Source organism: Lithobates pipiens, unplaced genomic scaffold (assembly GCF_037356315.1).
Source record: "Lithobates pipiens isolate NorthernLeopardFrog02 unplaced genomic scaffold, aLitPip1_a1.2 Scaffold_14, whole genome shotgun sequence".
Taxonomy (NCBI): domain Eukaryota; kingdom Metazoa; phylum Chordata; class Amphibia; order Anura; family Ranidae; genus Lithobates; species Lithobates pipiens.
This window is the reverse complement of record NW_027507728.1, coordinates 1,795,867-1,811,972: the sequence shown is the minus strand read 5'-3', so window position 1 is coordinate 1,811,972 and position 16,106 is coordinate 1,795,867. Positions and strand designations below refer to the sequence as shown.

General features: G+C 45.4%; 1 protein-coding gene across 2 annotated transcripts in view; it reads left to right on the top strand.

Moving 5' to 3' along the window:
* STOM (stomatin) overlaps window positions 1-16,106 on the top strand; it is a 75,771-nt gene that overhangs the window by 22,898 nt on the left and 36,767 nt on the right. The window contains exon 1 of one of the 2 annotated variants that reach the window (XM_077479168.1): window positions 12,421-12,540. The exons of the other annotated variant lie outside the window; for it this stretch is intronic. Within the exon in view, the coding sequence (XP_077335294.1) occupies window positions 12,510-12,540 (31 nt within the window). The 5' untranslated portion in view covers window positions 12,421-12,509. Of the gene's footprint in view, window positions 1-12,420; window positions 12,541-16,106 lie in introns of those variants that run through there. 2 annotated transcript variants of the gene reach the window in all.

Below are 16,106 nucleotides of genomic sequence, written 5' to 3'. Positions count from 1 at the left end.
TGAGCTGTATTGTCTCGTCATGATGCAGTGAAGGAGTAAAAGCAGACGCATGCTTTGTGAGGGTGCCAGGTACCGCCCATGCACATTTGTTGTTGTACCTTTGTGAAAAAGAGAGGCAAGATGCGGGAATTGAACAAGAATGGATACTTCAGGAGCTGTGTACATGGACTAGAATGAGGCATTATTCATTGTTTCAAAAGTGGATAGTCATTCTCCTATTGAAGGGATATGCAATTAGTGGACCTCCAGCTGTTGCAAAACTACAAGTCCCATCATGCCTCTGCCTCTGGGTGTCATGCTTGTGGCTGTCAGTCTTGCTATGCCTCATGGGACTTGTAGTTCTGCAACAGCGGGAGGTCCGCTAATTGCATATCTCTGCCCTATCGTATAAGTCTGGCAAAAATATGAAGTTATTCTTTATTCCAAAACCAGAGGGCTCAGAGTCTTCTTTTATTAATAAATACATGTCTTCTCCTGTAATTATCCTTGGCCTCCAGAGAAGGTCTGAGGTAAGTGAGGCCAATTAGCACCCTGACACTCCCCAAGGTGTTATCGCCCTCCACGACCTGCACTGACTGTATAAAGTGTGTGCTGCAAAGAAAGGTTTATTTTGTATTTGAACTGTTTGTTGATTTCATGTAAGAGCCCATTCACACAGGGGCAACACGACTTTTAGGCGACTTGAGTCAGGCAACTTGGACACGACTTGAGTTAAGATCACAGCGCGACTTGGGACGACTTCAAAACGACTTGTGATGACTTCAAGCCCGACTTGGGACGACTTACAAGTCGCCCCAGGCCAGGCGACTTTTGCCGAGGCCAAGCAGAGAATGAGCTCAAGGGGGAACTCCACGGCAAATTTCTGAAAAAAATTTGGCGTGGGTTCCCCCTCCGAGAGCATACCAGGCCCTTAGGTCTGGTATGGATTCCAAGGGGAACCCCCTACGCCGAAAAAACGGCGTGGGGGTCCCCCCCAGATCCACACCAGACCCTTATCCGAGCACGCTACCCGGCCGGCCAGGAAAGGGGGTGGGGACGAGCGGGCGGCCCCCCCCCTCCTGAGCCGTACCAGGCCGCGTGCCCTCAACATGGGGGGGTGCCTTGGGGGAGGGGGGGCGTGCGGCCCCCCCACCCCAAAGCACCTTGTCCCCATGTCGATGAGGACAAGGGCCTCTTCCCGACAACCCTGGCCGTTGGTTGTCGGGGTCTGCGGGCGGGGGGCTTATCGGAATCCGGGAGCCCCCTTTAATAAGGGGGCCCCCGGATACCGGCCCCCCACCCTATGTGAATGAGTATGGGGTACAATGTACCCCTACCCATTCACCTGTGGAAAAAAAAGTACAAAAAAAAAAACACAACACAGGGAAAAAATATTTTATTGCACAGCTCCGGGGGTCTTCCGTCTTCGGGGGTCTTCTCGCCGGACTCCTCCGCTATCTTCTTGTAGCTCTTTTACTAGCGGAGGAGTCCGGCTTTCTTCCTCCCCGCCGCCGGCCTCTTCTCCCGACTTCGGGGGTCTTGTCCCCCTCTTCGGTTCTTCTGCCGGGCCACCGCGCCTTCTTATAGCTCTTTTGCAGGCGGTGGCCCGGTCTTCTGTCGTCGCCGCCGCCGCCTTCCGTTCTTCTTCTTCTTCTTCTTCTCCAGGAGATGTTGACACGACGCTCTCTCTGGCCGGAATGCCAGAGCCGCCCTGCGCTGCCACTTATATAGGGACAATGGGGCGGTGTCACATGGGTTGATGTCACATGGGTTGGTCACATGGGTTGATGTCACATGGTAAGGGGGCGGGGTCACCATGTGACATCAACCCATGTGACATCAACCCATGTGACACCGCCCCATTGTCCCTATATAAGTGGCAGCGCAGGGCGGCTCTGGCATTCCGGCCGGAGAGAGCGTCGTGTCAACATCTCCTGGAGAAGAAGAAGAAGAAGAACGGAAGGCGGCGGCGGCGGCGGCGGCGACAACAGAAGACCGGGCCACCGCCTGCAAAAGAGCTATAAGAAGGCGCGGTGGCCCGGCAGAAGAACCGAAGAGGGGGACAAGACCCCCGAAGTCGGGAGAAGAGGCCGGCGGCGGGGAGGAAGAAAGCCGGACTCCTCCGCTAGTAAAAGAGCTACAAGAAGATAGCGGAGGAGTCCGGCGAGAAGACCCCCGAAGACGGAAGACCCCCGGAGCTGTGCAATAAAATATTTTTTCCCTGTGTTGTGTTTTTTTTTTTTGTACTTTTTTTCCACAGGTGAATGGGTAGGGGTACATTGTACCCCATACTCATTCACATAGGGTGGGGGGCCGGTATCCGGGGGCCCCCTTATTAAAGGGGGCTCCCGGATTCCGATAAGCCCCCCGCCCGCAGACCCCGACAACCAACGGCCAGGGTTGTCGGGAAGAGGCCCTTGTCCTCATCGACATGGGGACAAGGTGCTTTGGGGTGGGGGGGCCGCACGCCCCCCCTCCCCCAAGGCACCCCCCCATGTTGAGGGCACGCGGCCTGGTACGGCTCAGGAGGGGGGGGGCCGCCCGCTCGTCCCCACCCCCTTTCCTGGCCGGCCGGGTAGCGTGCTCGGATAAGGGTCTGGTGTGGATCTGGGGGGGACCCCCACGCCGTTTTTTCGGCGTAGGGGGTTCCCCTTGGAATCCATACCAGACCTAAGGGCCTGGTATGCTCTCGGAGGGGGAACCCACGCCAAATTTTTTTCAGAAATTTGCCGTGGAGTTCCCTCTTGAGAGCTGATAATTCTGTCAAAGTCGCCTCCGTATAAACGGAGATCCGACTTGGAGGCGATCTCCATTGAAATCAATGGGTACCGGTCGCCTACAAGTCGGATAGAAGTAGTACAGGAACCTTTTCTGAAGTCGGAGCGACTTCAGTAGTGTGCATTAAGACAGCTCTCATTCACTTACATTGCTTTTTAAATGTTGTCCGACCTGAGGCGACTAGGGGCGACCTGAAGTCGGATCAGGAGTTGCCCCTGTGTGAATGGGCTCTAAGGGAATTACTGTGCCCCCTTGCATTGATGAACTTATAACTTAAAGAGGAGCTGCACCTTTAAAAAAATATATATATATATTAAAAGCACGCAGGTACAAATATTGCAGCTGCTGACTTTTAATAAATTGACTCTTACCTGTCCCAGGGTCCAGCGATGTCGGCGGCAGATGACGAGCGATCGCTCATCTATCCGCTGCCCCCGCCGCCATCCTCTGTCAGCGAATCGGGAAGTGAAGCATTGCGGCTTCACTGCCTGGTTCCCTACTGCGCGTGTGCGAGTCGCGCTGCGCGTCTCCACTGGTCCCCGCTGTGTCCTGGGAACTGTGTGTTTCCCAAAACACGGGGGGGGGGGGGGGGGCGGCATCTGCGGCTAGCTTGTCCCGGAAGTGGGTGCAGATACCTGGATTATCCAGGTATCTGCACACCACTCCCCCCTAAAGGCGGCAATTATGGCACCGGAGGGGGATCAGATGAGCGGAACTTCCACTTCAGGGTGGAGGTCCGCTTAAACACCGCTTGGTGACTTATACCCACAGGTAAGTGTATAATTAGGCTTACCAGTAGGTACAAGGAATATCTCCTAAACATCGCTTAGGGGCTATTTATTATTTCTGCAGCCGGTGAGGTCACCAGCGCATGTGCACTGTGCTCTGAAGGGACTGCATACCGAGTATACTGTCCATTCAGAGCCCATTGCCATGGCTGTGGCTACTGTGCACATGCGCGGAATCGTCCTTGCTGCTTGCCCATTCAAACGGCTAAAGCCTGTGAACCGGGAAGGAAGACCAGGTGAAGATGGAAGCCCCTTACCGTGGTGATCGCACGTTGCTGCAGGGCTTCGTTTTAAGGTAAGTCTTTAATAATGTGTTATTATGTGACGCATACTAGCACATTATGATATTAAATTGCAGGGACCGGATTTTTTATTTTTTTTATTTTACGCCTTGTACACCCGATCGGACGAAACTTACCGCTTTCGAAACGATCGTATGATAATTTGATCGTTAGTACAATGGTGGTAAGGGCATTTTTCTTGTACGATTTTTCTTTAATCAGCACAGTTTGTGTCTCTGAAAAATCAGAAGAACAAGGTTACGCATGCTCGGAAACAAAGAATACATTATTATACAATACAATACATTACATCACTTCAGAAGTTGTATTCTGTCTTACAAGAATTTTTGTAAGTTGAGTAACCTTTTCATTTTCGACGTTAAGACTAGCATGCAAAACAAAATGGATGATAATTCGTTTGCTATTCTCATCGTGCGTACGAGCCTCAAGGGTTTACGTCAAGTTAAAGTGGTTTTAAATTGCGGATGTTCAAAAAAAAAAAAAAAAAAAACCCTGCGGGAAAATGGCATAACGCGCTAGTATGCATCACATACTAGCACAATAGGAAATGCTCACCTTGGAATGAAGGCCTCCAACACTGTAAAGTCACTTCTGAGACGGCTGACATGTGTCCACCTGTCTTTTTTTTTGCTCAAGCTCCTGCTATGTGATTGGCCGGAGCCGCAATGATGTCACTTCTGTGCGGGAACCCTCGCTTCCGGCACAAAGCTCTGGTGTTCCGGTGTCCTATCATATTGTGTCCCCGTACACAGCGCACACTGATTCCGAAAATAGCCGAAGATGAACGGCGCCTGCACCGTGAGTCCAGGTTCTAGCCCCACCATCCAAGTGGACATAGAGTTGGAATGGATAGAGCCGAGCGTAGCGAGGCCATGCACGAAGTGTGGCGAGCGAAGCGCCCCCTATTATCGCCAGCCCTATGTCCACTTGGATGGTGGGGCTACCACCTCCACTCGCAGTTCATCTTTCGGAGATTTTCCGAAGATCCTTCTGCTCCGTACTGCACAAGCGCTGCTGCGCCTGCGCAGTACGGAGCGGACACTATCCAATGGCCGGACTGAATATGCCAGAACACCGGAAAGGCAGTGTGAATATCTCCTAAACTGCATATTTAGGAGATATTCATTTTACCTACAGGTAAGCCTTATAGGCCTCCCTGTAGCTAAAAAATGACCAAGCGGGGTTTACAAACACTTTAAAGGTCCACTCTCTTATAAAGCAGTCCTAATGGCCACTGTTATCGGCAAAGTCTTTTTTTTTCCCTTGTGCTTAAGCAATATTTGTACTGGAGTTATCTGCCATATTTGTATAGCTGCAGAAGAGTGAGGTCTCTTATATTATGAGCTTTGAATCATTAAACATTGAGTACTGCCAAAACTTTCTTCCTGTGCCTGAAACTAGTAGCCAGGCAAAGCTGGAAGCAAGTTCATATGGTGTTGGTGGTGTTCACTCTTGTTCTCTAGTTCCTCTCATTCTAGTAGTTAGGACAGTCACCCTGAGCACAGTTTCAGCTGGAGAGGATTGTGGGATTTTAATATAAGCAAGGACCACCGCTGATTACATATTGCAAACAAATCGGTAAGATCAGTTTAGTCTCATCAGTTGGTCAGCTAAAAGTCCATCAACCCCAGCCTATTCTAATGATGTAGATCCAGAGGAAGCCTAATTGGGTAGCTGCCATTCCGGCAGGGGGAACGTTTAACTTTTATCACTGATCGTAGATGCATTCCCATCACTACCCTTGCTGAGGACTTTTCCCCAAACGGCTATGGAGTGTCTTTGGAATATGCAGTATATGGTATTAGTGGCAGTGAGCCCCCCACCCCCATTTGGCTTGCACTGTACCAGATTAGTTGCCATTCTGTACGCAGTGCCCCTTGTCATTTCAAGCACTAAGCTTTGCCATACCCCCTACTCACCCTCATCGGAGTTAATGTTTGTCATGTAATAACTATGTATGGGAACATTATTAACTGTCATAAATCGCATTCCTGTGGTCACAAGTGCATTGTCCTCTGCCCGAGTCCCAGGGTTTGTGCAACATGAAACTATTTTGCAATAACAGTTCCAATTGAAGATTGTATATTCCATTTCTAAACAGGATATTTCGTATGGGAATGTCCCTGCAAGTAATACAAAACTCTCTATGCTGCAATGTTAAATAATGCATCAGCTTTAATTTATACTCTACAAAGTAGGAATAGCTGTAATCTATATAATACAAGGGAGACAGTTCAACCGTTTTATTCCTCTGTAGGGTAGTTATGTAACTACCCTGCACCAGTACCACGTCTCTTAGTCCCCGTGCACACAGTCGGACATTCTGCCAACCAAATCCGTCGGATTGTGTCTGAAACTGTTGCATACACACGGTCGGACAAAGTTGTCGAAAAATCCGATCTTTCAGAACGTGATGACGTAATTTCGTTATGACGGGACTACGTTCAGGCTAGTAGCCAATAGCTTTGATGTAGGAATTTGATCTGAGCAAGCGTGACACTTTGTCCGATCGGAATTCTCTACACATGATCGGAGTATGTCCTATCGGACCAGTTTGTCGGAAAATATTTCCAACAAGTTGGAAAATTTGGTCCGACAGATATTCCGACGGAAACGGTCCGATGCATACCACACACAGTCGGATTATCCGACAACACGGTCCGATAGGACACATTCCGACGGATTCTCGACCGTGTGTACGGGGGCTTAGAAGGATGGTGGAGGTGGTAGTCATCATGGTTCAGCAGTGTTGTGATGCAGAGCTCCAAGTCTTGGATTAATGGACCTCTTCAGTGAAGGAGAAGAGGAGGTGGTCACAGCCTGTTTGACTAATGAACACCAAAAGGTCTTTTTTTTTATATGGTAACCAGTAATCTGAAGGATGGAGAGCGGAGGACAGGCAGTAAAATTTGTTACATATAGAAAGACAGGGAGGGCGCACTGACCTACTGCATTACCAGAGGAAAAAATGTATTTAAATAGTAAAAACAAGAGTCAAACTCCCAAACAAACATTTAAAAGAAGCTTGACATTGCTCATAGCCCCCTCTCCATAGGAACAAGCACGCTTCCCTGTGTCCGAACACTTGACGCAGCATATGGTATAATTTAATGGATTGGCATGGGGGACGGGGCTCACCCGGATGGGTGTGACAGGCCCCGGTGGGCGTCACTCAGACATGTGAATGGCCATATTTAGAGGGAACCTAGAGAAAGTTAGTCTGCTACTGCTAAGGCTCTGATGAAGAGGGTACTCCCTCGTAACACGTAAGCCACCTGTGATACCATCTGGGTCCTCCTATATACCGATCCAACTTCAAGGGTGCCCTGAAGACACAGCTCCAAATTCTTTGAGCAATGTCAAGCTTCTTTTAAACATTTGTTTCTATGACTCTTGTTTTTACTATTTAAATACATTTTATCTCTGGTAATGCACTAGGTCGGTGCGCCCTCCCTGTCTTTCTATATGTTTCAGCTCCAAGGACGCCCATTGTTCTGAGGAGGGCAGCAAGACCTTTGACGTTCCATATTTAGTCCAAAGGGCTGGCTACACCATGTACATATGGACTAGGTTCCTGAGCACAGGAGATTGCTTTGTGTTGTTTGGAGTAACATTTGTTAGTGTAGCGGTGGGATCCTGAAGAGCACGTGCTATGTGTTTTTTTCAAAGTTAAACTTTACCCAAACTACAGTTTGGTTTGGGTCTATTTGCCTAAATTGGACTTCTGTGTCAGTCTGACTGGGCTGTGAGATATTCAGCCTAGCCACAGGGGGCACTGTCTCTTGTGGCCGGCGTGGAACTTTGGTCTGGTCAGGCGCTTAAGTTACTCTCTTTCGGAGCCAGGTCAGTGGGAGTGGCCCTCTCGCTGTGCCCTCTGGGAGAGGGTATTTAAGATATGGACATCACGTGATTCGGGGTTCCGGTCCAGTATGATGTGCTGACTACTTGGTCCTGGTCCTCCTGACCAGCCCCCAGGAAGGCTATGGCCTGGGGTGCGGATCCACCCGACTTTGATGCCTCTGGGCTGGCTAGTCCAAGGCAAGGAAACTAAAGGAGGATTCTGAGGTGGTTGGGTGCCATCTCCGGTTCGGGAGAGACACATTGTAGCATTCCAGAAGAAGACCACGCACGGGTTGGTTTTCTTAACAAGAGCCTGGAAGGGCTGAAGTAACCAAAATAATCCGGTCTTGTGGATATCGCCAAGCAGGCTGAGAGATCCAGGTATCCTACAAGTGTTCTACAGCTTAGTTTCCCTACGTGTTCTGCAACAACGTCTGTGACAAAGACTTTGTTCCCGAGTAAGCACCTTGTTGGCTGCTAGGCCTTGTGAGAGAGGGTCTGTCCAACCTGAGTGTTCATCCAGCTCCGAATGGCTATTCTCTGGATGCAGTCAAAGTAAGCAAATTCTTTAACGTTTTCTGGACTTTGACATTGAGAGTACCTGAACTTTCCTTTCCAACCCTCTGATCCCAAGTTGAAAGACTGTTCAATGGTTTGAGTTTTTGCAAATAAAATACATTCAAGTGGATCTATTATCAGTCTCAAGTTACTGGGCCATCTACCACGGGACATCCCCTAGACGTGTCACAAGGATAACGGAAGGTAACGGTAAGCCCAAAAATAACCAGCAGCTCCTTCGGGGGTTAGTGCTACATTAGGATGGATAGAGAAAAAAGGGGGCAATTTGTGGCTTTGTAATGACTCTTCCTGAAAGTTTTTTTTTTTTCTGAGAAATATCAAACGCATTTCGGGGTTCTTGTGACCCTCCATTAGGTCTACCATAAATGGATGAATACATGTAATATATATATATATATATATATATATATATATATATATATATATATATATATATATATATATATATATATATATATATATATATATATATATATATACTAAATAGCAATTTATTTCTTATATTTGCTGTTTAAATATTCATGTATAGATTTGCTGCAAGCCTAATGAAGGGGATGCAAGATCCCGAAACATGTTGGAAGTTTCTCAAACTCCATTGAAGATTCCATACAGTCCTTTAATTCAATTTCCTGCTCCATCCATACTACTACCCTTGCTTGATGTGCACTTGTATTGCTGGGTTTCATCCTCCCATAGGGTAGTCCTGGCTGTGTAAGGGGGTTTTGTACAGTCTTAACAGTACAGGGTTAGCCATAACCTTCTGTTTCTATTACTGCACACTTCATATATCTTTATTCTTCCCAAATGAGTCTGCCGTGTCCCCAGTGCAGTGCCGGATGCTGTTGTAATTTAATTGAATGTAGATGGTGATTGACAGCCTGTGTCTGGAGAACATCTGACAGAAGCTGCGGCTATATAAAGAAACACTATTTAATAAACTTTGTAGATCTGTTTAGGATGACCTCTACAACATGGAGGAAATTGATGCCAGCATAGGATGGGTCTTTGCTTGGAAGTTCAGTGTATTCTGCCAGTAATCGGGCATATCTGCAGAAAATCAGTACAGTATTGATTGATTGAGATTTAGCTGTAAAATGTATCAAGAAAATTGATGCATTTGGCCAGTGATATGTCTTGTGAGGAGTAAGCCTCAGGTAGTGGTTGGATGTATTATTTGTTGGAGATCTTTGGCTGTGTGACCAGGGAGAGATCCAAAAGAGGGTCATCTAATGTCTGCAGCAACATCATTCAGGCACTTTTCTTGTTTCTTCATGTGGCTATTGATGGCCCAGCACTGTCCTTGATTTTAATGACCAATATGACACTAGGGAACCTGTCAGGCCACTTAGGTCTACCTTAGGAGGTGACAACATACATTTCCACAGCCAGAAGTGATAATTTATGATGCACAGATTTTCCAGCTTGATGAGTACTGTACAGTATAAACTGGCATATCTGAGAAGGCAGCAGAAAACGTCTGTGTGCCACACTTTAGGAGCGTTGATGGATTATGTCAGTGTTGGCAAGATGCAGAATATACACAGTGTGCACGCCAACAGGTTTTTTTCATGGGACCTCTTGGCTACATGATGTATACAATCGGCACCTGCCTGGATACGACCAAACAGGGAGACCTGTCCTTCTCCTTTACTTTGCTGTGACTCGTGTATGGGGAGTCCCTAGACAACATCCATAGATACTTTACAATGTCTGTTATTAAACAATATCTAAAGTTGCCTATCTCCTAGTCAGAATTCAAATAAATAATCAACTTTTGTGAATCGGGGATGCCACGCACTGAATTAAATGTGTCCTGTCCGCGCCGAATTGTTCAAATTTCAATCAGTATATGGCCAGCTTAAATCGCCCCAAAAAAACAAATGCAAAAGCTAAAATCTGTGCACAATCTTTCCTGAAAAAATAAAATGGCGTAAAATCTCAATATAAATACAGATAAAACTTTAAAAATAAGGTAAACTACAAATCAAAGAATAGGATAGAATGGGGCCTTAGAAACAGTGGGGTTGATTTACTAAAACTGCAGAGTGCAAAATCTGGTGCAGCTGTGCATGGTAGCCAATCGGCTTCTAACCTCAGTTCAGGCCCAGTCCAATTTTCAACGCTGTACCCAAACAAATACGTTTTGTGCTACAAATAAAAAAAAGATAGAACATTTTGAAGAAAAAAAAAACAGTTTTTCTTCGTTCCTGTTACAAAACTTTGTAAATAAGTAATTTTTCTCCACTGAGGTGGCACTGATGAGGTGGCACTTATAAGCAGCACTGGAGGGCACTGATAGGCAGCACTGACAGGCATCACTGATGGGCACAGTGTTCCATCAATAATGGGTTCTAGTGGGCATCCCTGGTGACCATGGGTGGGCATCCTCCATGAGTCTGCACTGATAATTAATGCGCTAATTATCAGCGCAGACCTCCCCGTCAGGAGAGCAGCCGATCGGCTCTCCTTTACTCTTTCAGTGCGAATAGAGGAAAAGCCAATACACAGCTTTTCCTGTTTACACTATGATTGGACACAGCTGATAACATGGTAAAGAGCCTACGTCATAGGCTCTTTACCTAGATTGGAAATGCGGTGTGTCAGACTGATGCACCACACCACCGATCGCTACGCTGCGATTATCCTGCTGGACGTTATGACGCCGAGTCAGGATAACAGATCCACTTTCCGGTTGTCATTTTGCTATGTGGCGGGTGGGAAGTGGTTAAAGTGATTCTAAAGTCCTGTTTGTTAATTTTTTTTTACTTTAAATTCTCTTTATTTGTTTTTATTCTGTCATACAAATTTTAATACTAAAAAATACACAATATAGACATAGAACAGTAGGATTCAATTAAACCTGTTTGTTAATTTTAAACAAAAAAAAACATGTCATGCTCTGCGCAGTGGTGCTTTGGCCCCTCCTGCTTTTCGGGGTGCCCCCACCTGCTTTTCGGGTGCCCCCACAGCAAGCAACTTGCTATAAAGGCACACAAGCGGAGCCGCTGCTGTGTGTCCGTTCAGGCCAGGAGCTGCGTTCGGCCCCACTCCATTCCTCTCTCCTTATTGGCTCACTGACTTTGACAGCAACAGAAGCCAATAGCGCTGCTCTGCCATCTCTGGCAATGAGGAGGTAGAGTCCTGGACAGCAGAGAAACACTCCTGCAACATTGCTGGATCCAGATGGGGCTCAGGTAAGTATTAGGGGCTGCTGCACAATGAGGCCTCATGCACACGGACGTTTTTACAGCCGCTTTTTTGAGCTTTTTTTGCAGCTTAAAAAGGCCTGTCCATGTTAGTCTATGGCTTCATGCCCACCTAGGCGTTTTTGAGCTGCAAATGGCATAGGCGTTTTTAAGCTGTAAAAAAAACCCAGGACCAGTGGGTTCAGTTTCTTGGAGCTAGAGCTGTAAAAACGCGAATCGCGCAAAAACGCGCAAAAACGCACATAAACGCGCAAAAACGCGCAACATATTTTCTTTGTTTTCTGAGTGCTATAGCCAAGAGATGTGTTTCTTAAAAAACGCTACTTAACGCTAACGCTAAAAAACGCGCAAAAACGCCAATGCAAAACGCGGTAAAAATCACGTTTTTTAATGACGATTTTTCCAGGCATCGGAGCTAGCTTTGCAGCCAGTTTTTTAAAACGTCCGTGTGCATGAGGGCTGAAGGTTTTTTTTATCTTGATGCGTTAAGATAAAAATTCTTTCGACTTTAGAGCCTCTTTAAGCGTTGACAATAAAACCTGGAAGCTGATTGGTTTCTATGCACAGCTGCACCAGAATTAGCATTCACCCGTTTTAGTAAATCAACCCCTATTGTCTTGCTGCAACTAAAGTGGTATAGGGAAAAACACCACAAAGCTAACAGGTGCTCGAGAGGAGCTCGCTGTACTCATTATCTGATGTTAGTACAGCGTTCTCCCCGCTGGACTACTGACAGATTCAGATGGGGTGTGCTTAGACCCCATGGCTCTAGGATGGAATGCCCATAAGCAGTGCAACTGTACTAGTGCATTATCAACAGGCAACACTATTAAAATAGAACACGGCAGTTTAAAAAAGGAACTGGAGCCTGGCCATCAGTCCAAACAGATGTCACGTGAATCTCTTGCTGCCCTCCATTCATTTGCAGCAACTTGCTTTCAGCTTATCTGTCTCCGAAAGTGAGGGGCATTCCCGTCTTTGGCAGTTGTCACCAGAAAAGTGTCCATATTGGAAGAGTTCCTCCTGCTCTTGCTGTGATGACATTGTTCACCAGGACAAATAAAGAAGGTAAATCTGCTAAGCGTGACACGGATATACAATGCGGATCAAAAGAAAACGTTTTTTTGAGAGTGTGGAAACATTAGAACCTCTGTTTAGGTTTTTATTGTTGGGGAAAAGTTTTTTTAATGTTTCCACACTTTCTCAAAAATCTCTGGTCTTTTTATCAACTTAAAATGATTCCACTTTAATCGTCCAATACTTGAATGTAACGCTATGCATGTCATATATTGTATTGCTGATCTGTACATACAATCGGAAAGAAAAATTCCAGCCTGATGTCTTTGGAAATGGGAGATATTTCTCAGCCGTCAGTCAGTGATAGTGACCCAAAAATCATGAGATGCTGTTTAACTGATATTCAGCTGATACTGGTTACTTCACATCCATACGCATTATGGTAGTTTTTTTACATTTATTGACACTATTTTATTTTATTTTTATTTTTTTTAATTATTCCTTGTGATTCACTGGACTAACTTTTTTTTTTTTTTTTTCTTTCTTCTTTTTTTTTTTAATTCTTTTAAATCACATTTTTTAAAAAGTTATGAAAAATGACTGACATATACTGTAAAAATCATGCAAGCAATTTGGATTGTATTTTCCTGAATCTGACTCGTTTAAGCCCTTGTACATACGGTCGGAGAATCCGTCGGAATGTGTCCTATCGGACCGTGTTGTCGGATAATCCGACTGTGTGTGGTATGCATCGGACTGATTCTGTCGGAATATCCGTCGGACCCAATTTTCCAACTTGTTGGAAATATTTTCCGACCAACTGGTCCGATAGGACATACTCCGATCATGTGTAGAGAATTTTGATCGGACAAAGTGCCACGCATGCTCAGATCAAATTCCTACATCAAAGCTATTGGCTACTAGCCTGAACGTAGTCCCATCGTAACGAAATTACGTCATCATGTTCTGAATGATTGGATTTTTCAACAACTTAGTCCGACCGTGTGTATGCAACAGTTTCGGACAAGATCCGACGGGCAAAATCCGACGGATTTGGTTGTCGAAATCTCCAACCGTGTGTACAGGGGCTTAGAGGACGAAAGCATGATTCGTGACAACGGGGCCATACCTCTTTGGCCCTCCTTCCAGTTGTATTCATCATACCTGTTGAGTGCACCCTCGGGAATTGGAATTGCTCCAGACACATCCATTTTTCTTCTCTCTCTTCTCCATAATTTTTTCTGCTTTTCCTATCTTTTCTCCTCCTTTATTTGTGATGTATCAGGCTCCGGTTTAAAATATGAATGGCATATGATTTGTCCCATTTCTCTCCTACCCTCGGAGGGGTGGGGGGGTAGGCGGTCTAAATCTACACGCCATTCTGCCGCATGTGAGACTCTCTTGATCGCATAACTCAGCTTGGACTTTATGTCGGGGTTTTATGTGTCTTTTATGTCTTTGGCATTCTACTGATTGATCTAGACTGCAATATATTTTTTATTTGTTTTTAAAAAAAATTGCGTGCATCATTCTGACCTGATGGATGCCCCCCCCCCCCCCATCCTATTGTAGGGGTTTCTTGGTTTATTGATTTATCCTATACCTACTGTGCTTTTTATGGAGCCATACGAGGTCATACAAGGCCAGTACATACCCTACATTTTGATCAGACAAGAAAATCGAATGTATGAAACAATGACAGGTGCTGGACAGGCAGACTTCCTGCCGACCAACCTTCTCCAGCGATATCTGTCTGTCTATTGGAAAATGTAGATTTTTTCAGGTGCGATCTTGTTGCGGGGGGGGGGCCTTACCACTTATGGTGTAGAAAATTGAGAATTTTGTATCAAAGTGTAGCGGGTTGTGAAGTCATTTGTGTCGGTGCGAGTCACAATGGAAAAATGTATTATTGGTGACATTGATATTGTATGGCAATGAAAGCTTTCCTTGTTCATGTGATAAGAAGTTGCATAACTGCATTGTGGAAAATTGTGCTCACAGCATACTGCAAAAATGTCCCAACATGTAACTTATTACACAACACCCAGCAAAGCTTACGCTGCAAGACGTTTTCCTGAAACTTGGCACACACAATCAGATTTCATGTTTACAAAAAAGCGATGACCTCATCTGAACGGGAAATCTCTCTAATGGGAATATGCAGCTTTTTTTTTTTTTTTTTTTTCTTTTTTTTTTTGCCACTTTACTTCCTTATTAACTTTTATACATGGGTTTCTAGACATGGATGCTTCTGCATGAAAGTCTGCTAGGACAGAAAGAAGAAAATCACAATCTAAAGGGTTACTCTAGCCCTAAGCCTGATTAAATTCATTTATTTTTAATTCCCTATGTGAATGAAGTCAATTTAACCACTTCTCTATAGGAGCACCTTTTACAGTCCCCTAAAAGTACAGATCCGCCTGGGTCATTTTTACATAATAGCGAGGAGCAGGCTGAACGAAACGGTAATAAGCTCATAGCTGCTGCTGCTGCCGCCACGAGAGTACCAGGATGTTTATAACATACTATGCTATACAAATGTTTAACGTTACATTAAACTCCCGGTTTAAAAAAATAAAAATAAAAAAATAAATCTATTCATGAATGTATTTTTAATTTAAAAAAAAAAGTACCTTCTATTGATCTTACCCTTCTCCCTAGATTATTTTATTTTTTTACTGCTGTAATCTGACCTCCAGGTAGAGGGTGGCTGCGTTCATTGTCCAAAGCCCCATTGTATGTAGGAAGGTAGCCACCCTCTCTTGCTTACCCCCAAGATAGACTATGAGATTTATTATTATTTTTATTTTTTTTGACAAACGGGTTCTTTATTGATCTAAAAACAAACCAGATCAGATACAGATGCATGCTGGTGGCAGTCACCAATAATATTATTATAATAATAATACACAATTTATATAGCGCCGACAGTTTACGCAGCGCTTTACCATGTATAGGGGGGGAACAACACAATTACTGTACAGTTCAATACAAAAGGTGCAGGAGGGCCCTGTTCATAGAGCTTACATTCTAAAGGGAGGGGGTGGTAGTACAAAAGGTAATAGCTGCAGAATATGATTTCATGGGGGTGGCTCGGGGACAGTTGTTAGGTGGGTATGGGATAGGCTTCCCTGAATAAATTTAGTTTTCAGGGATCTCATAAAGGTGGACAGGGTAGGGGCTGATCCGATATACTGGGGCAGGGAGTTCTAGAGGATGGGAGAGGCTCTGAAGAAGTCCGGAAGGCGAGCATGGGAGGAGGTAACAAGGAAGCTATAAAGCAGGAGGTCCTGGGAGGAGCGGAGGGGACGATTTAGGCGATATCTGCAGATGAGGTTGGTGTTGTAGATGGGGGCGATGTTGTGAATGACCTTGTATGTTATGGTTAGCATTTTGAATTTTACACTTTGGGGTAGGGGAAGCAAGTAAAGGGATTGGCAGAGAGGAGCAGCAGTCAGTGAGTTGTATTAGTCTAGCAGCAGAATTCATAATAGACTGAAGGGGGGGGGGGTAGTTTGCTTAAGGGTAGGCCATTAAGGAGAGAGTTGCATTAGTCAAGCAGGAAATAATCAAGAAGTGAATAAGTTGCTTTGTGGTGTCGTTAGTTAGGAAGGGTC